At 38.9% G+C, this 2,467-nt stretch overlaps 1 protein-coding gene across 1 annotated transcript; it reads left to right on the top strand.

The window, feature by feature from the left end:
• Nucleotides 1-378: 378 nt before the first annotated feature.
• On the top strand, nucleotides 379-1,707 carry LOC130462782 (uncharacterized). The gene has a single exon (XM_056831695.1). It carries the CDS (start codon nucleotides 379-381, stop codon nucleotides 1,705-1,707), a length of 1,329 nt encoding a protein of 442 aa, XP_056687673.1.
• The last annotated feature ends 760 nt before the right edge of the window (nucleotides 1,708-2,467 follow it).

The following is a 2,467-nucleotide window of genomic DNA, read 5'->3' as shown; positions in this document are numbered from 1 at the left end:
AGGTTGGAGTTGATGATACCATCGCCGCCAAGACCACAGTTCAGGCCACCATTGACAGGAGCAAGTCCAGACTTCAATCCAACAATTCTGGGTACACATCGGAAACCGGTGCAATTGGACGAGGACAAGCAAATTCCCTTATTGTTCGTAACAGAAGGACGAGATATGGGGCATCCACTTCGCCATACAGTCACATACATCTCCCAAGAGGAGGTGGTGGGGGTTCAGATTCAAGCAACTTATTACCAGAAACTCATGGACCCGCTTCGAATATTCACGTACTTGACTCCAATCAGACTGGAGGATCTGGGGATGATGGGAATCACGGAAGAATGGAAGGATTGGGAGGAGTATTACCTCGCACTTAATGCTGGTCCTATGAATGCTCCACAAGTGACGGTTCAGCGTCCTTTACCAAACCTTTCCATGAAAATCTGTGTTTGGAACGTTCGCGGAGCTACTAGGGATGGTTTCTTGCCCCATGCATGGGAAATTATTGATTCTCAACACCCAGCAATTCTGGTTCTGCTGGAAACAAAATGTGGAGAAGATAGAGCTAAGGAGGTTATGCAGCAGCTACGGTTTGATGCGTTCAAAGCTATTCCTTCAACTGGTAAGCGTGGAGGGATTTGGATTTTCTGGAAAAAGGTGGTTGATTTGGTGATGTATACAGCTGAGGTAAACCAATTTCATGCTTTATTTCACTTTCAAAATGTTTCTTCTGAGGTGCTGGTTACGGGTATGCATGCATCAACTCTTCCTAGAATAAGGCATGAAAATTGGAGAAATCTTCAAGATAATCTTCCACCATCTCAAACTCCTTGGATGGTGATGGGTGACTTTAATGAGGTCATCTCTCAAGCTGATAAAATGGGTGGTAGGGCTTTTCGGCCTTCTCAGTGTCAAGATCTTCAAAGTTTCATCAACGCTGCTGGTCTGGTGGATGTGGGTTTTAATGGAAATCCGTACACTTGGACAAATTCAAGGGATGGAGCGGATATGATCAAAGAAAGATTGGATAGGGCCCTGTTCAATGCTAGCTGGTTGGAGCAATTCCCTCATACCAAGGTGAGTCATCTTCCTAGAACTTATTCGGACCATGCTCCTCTTATTATTTCTTTAGATAATCCTAGAATTGCTGGCCCTTTTCCTTTTAGATGTAAGGAGGTGTGGATGGAACACCCTAACTTTAAAGATTTCTTTTCTAATGCTTGGATTAATGATTCGAATTGTTTTATTTTGGGAAGGGATAAATTTCTTAATAATATAGGGAGCTGGGTGCATAATATCTTTGGGAATTTAAATGTTAAGAAACGTAGATTGATTGCCCGTATTGATGGCATTCAAAAAGCCCTTGCTAATCATTACTCTGGGTATCTAGTTAACCTAGAAAAGGAGCTTCTCTTCCAACTAAATGATATTTTTAGGAAGGAAAGAATTATTTGGGCTCAAAAAGCAGGCATTAACTGGAGAAAGTTTGGAGATTACAACACTAAATATTTTGATATTTTAGCAAAAATTAAGAAAAGTAGAGGTAAAGTGCTTGCCTTAAGGGATTTACATGGTAATTGGATTACAAATCAACATGAATTAAAAGTTTTGGCTAGTAATCATTTTCAGTCCTTGTTTCAAACTACCCATCTGTCTAGTAGGAGAATTAATCAGCATCAATTCCCAACTGTTCTTTCAGATATAGACAATTTGTAGTTGAATAGAGCTTTAACTAAGGAACAGGTTCATTTAAATTTAAGTCTGATGGATCCCATTAAATGTCCTGGTCCAGATGGAATTCAACCTGTTTTTTTCCAAAAATATTGGGACATTATAGGAGATTCTCTATTCAGGTTTTGTGAGTCTTGTTTTAGTAGTAGTCATATTCCAGTGGATATTAACAAATCTTTCATCACTTTGGTTCCAAAAACTGATAATCCTGAATCCATGTCAGATTTTAGACCCATAGGTTTATGTAACACTGTTTATAAACTTATTACTAAAATTATATCATCCCGTTTAAGACCGCTTTTGGATAAAATAATAAGTCCTTTTCAATCGAGTTTTATTAAAGGCCGTGGCATAGAGGATAACGTCATTTTAGTGAAGGAGGTCGCTCATATGTTTCATAAGTGTAAGAAGGGTAAAAATATCATGGCCTTAAAACTTGACCTTTCTAAAGCCTATGATAGTCTTGAATGGAGTTTTATCCGGGATACTCTTATAGGTTTTAATTTCCCTAATCAACTCATTAATCTCATCATGTGCTGTATTACTACTCCTAGAATTTCAGTCTTATGGAATGGTGAGATCACTAATGACTTTGCACCTACTAGAGGAATAAGACAGGGTGACCCATTGTCTTCTTATATCTTTGTGTTATGCTTAAACAGGCTCTCCACTCTAATTGAGGAAGAGGTTAATAATGGGAACTGGAAACCTCTTAAAATTTCATCATCTATTTCCATTTCCCACG

This window comes from Spinacia oleracea, chromosome 1 (genome assembly GCF_020520425.1).
Source record: "Spinacia oleracea cultivar Varoflay chromosome 1, BTI_SOV_V1, whole genome shotgun sequence".
Taxonomy (NCBI): Eukaryota; Viridiplantae; Streptophyta; class Magnoliopsida; order Caryophyllales; family Amaranthaceae; genus Spinacia; species Spinacia oleracea.
This window is presented reverse-complemented; position numbering and strand designations above follow the sequence as displayed.

Bases quoted from the DNA above. Each gene is read 5' to 3' on its own strand.
- LOC130462782 (XM_056831695.1), top strand. From the start codon at position 379: ATGAATGCTCCACAAGTGACGGTTCAGCGTCCTTTACCAAACCTTTCC.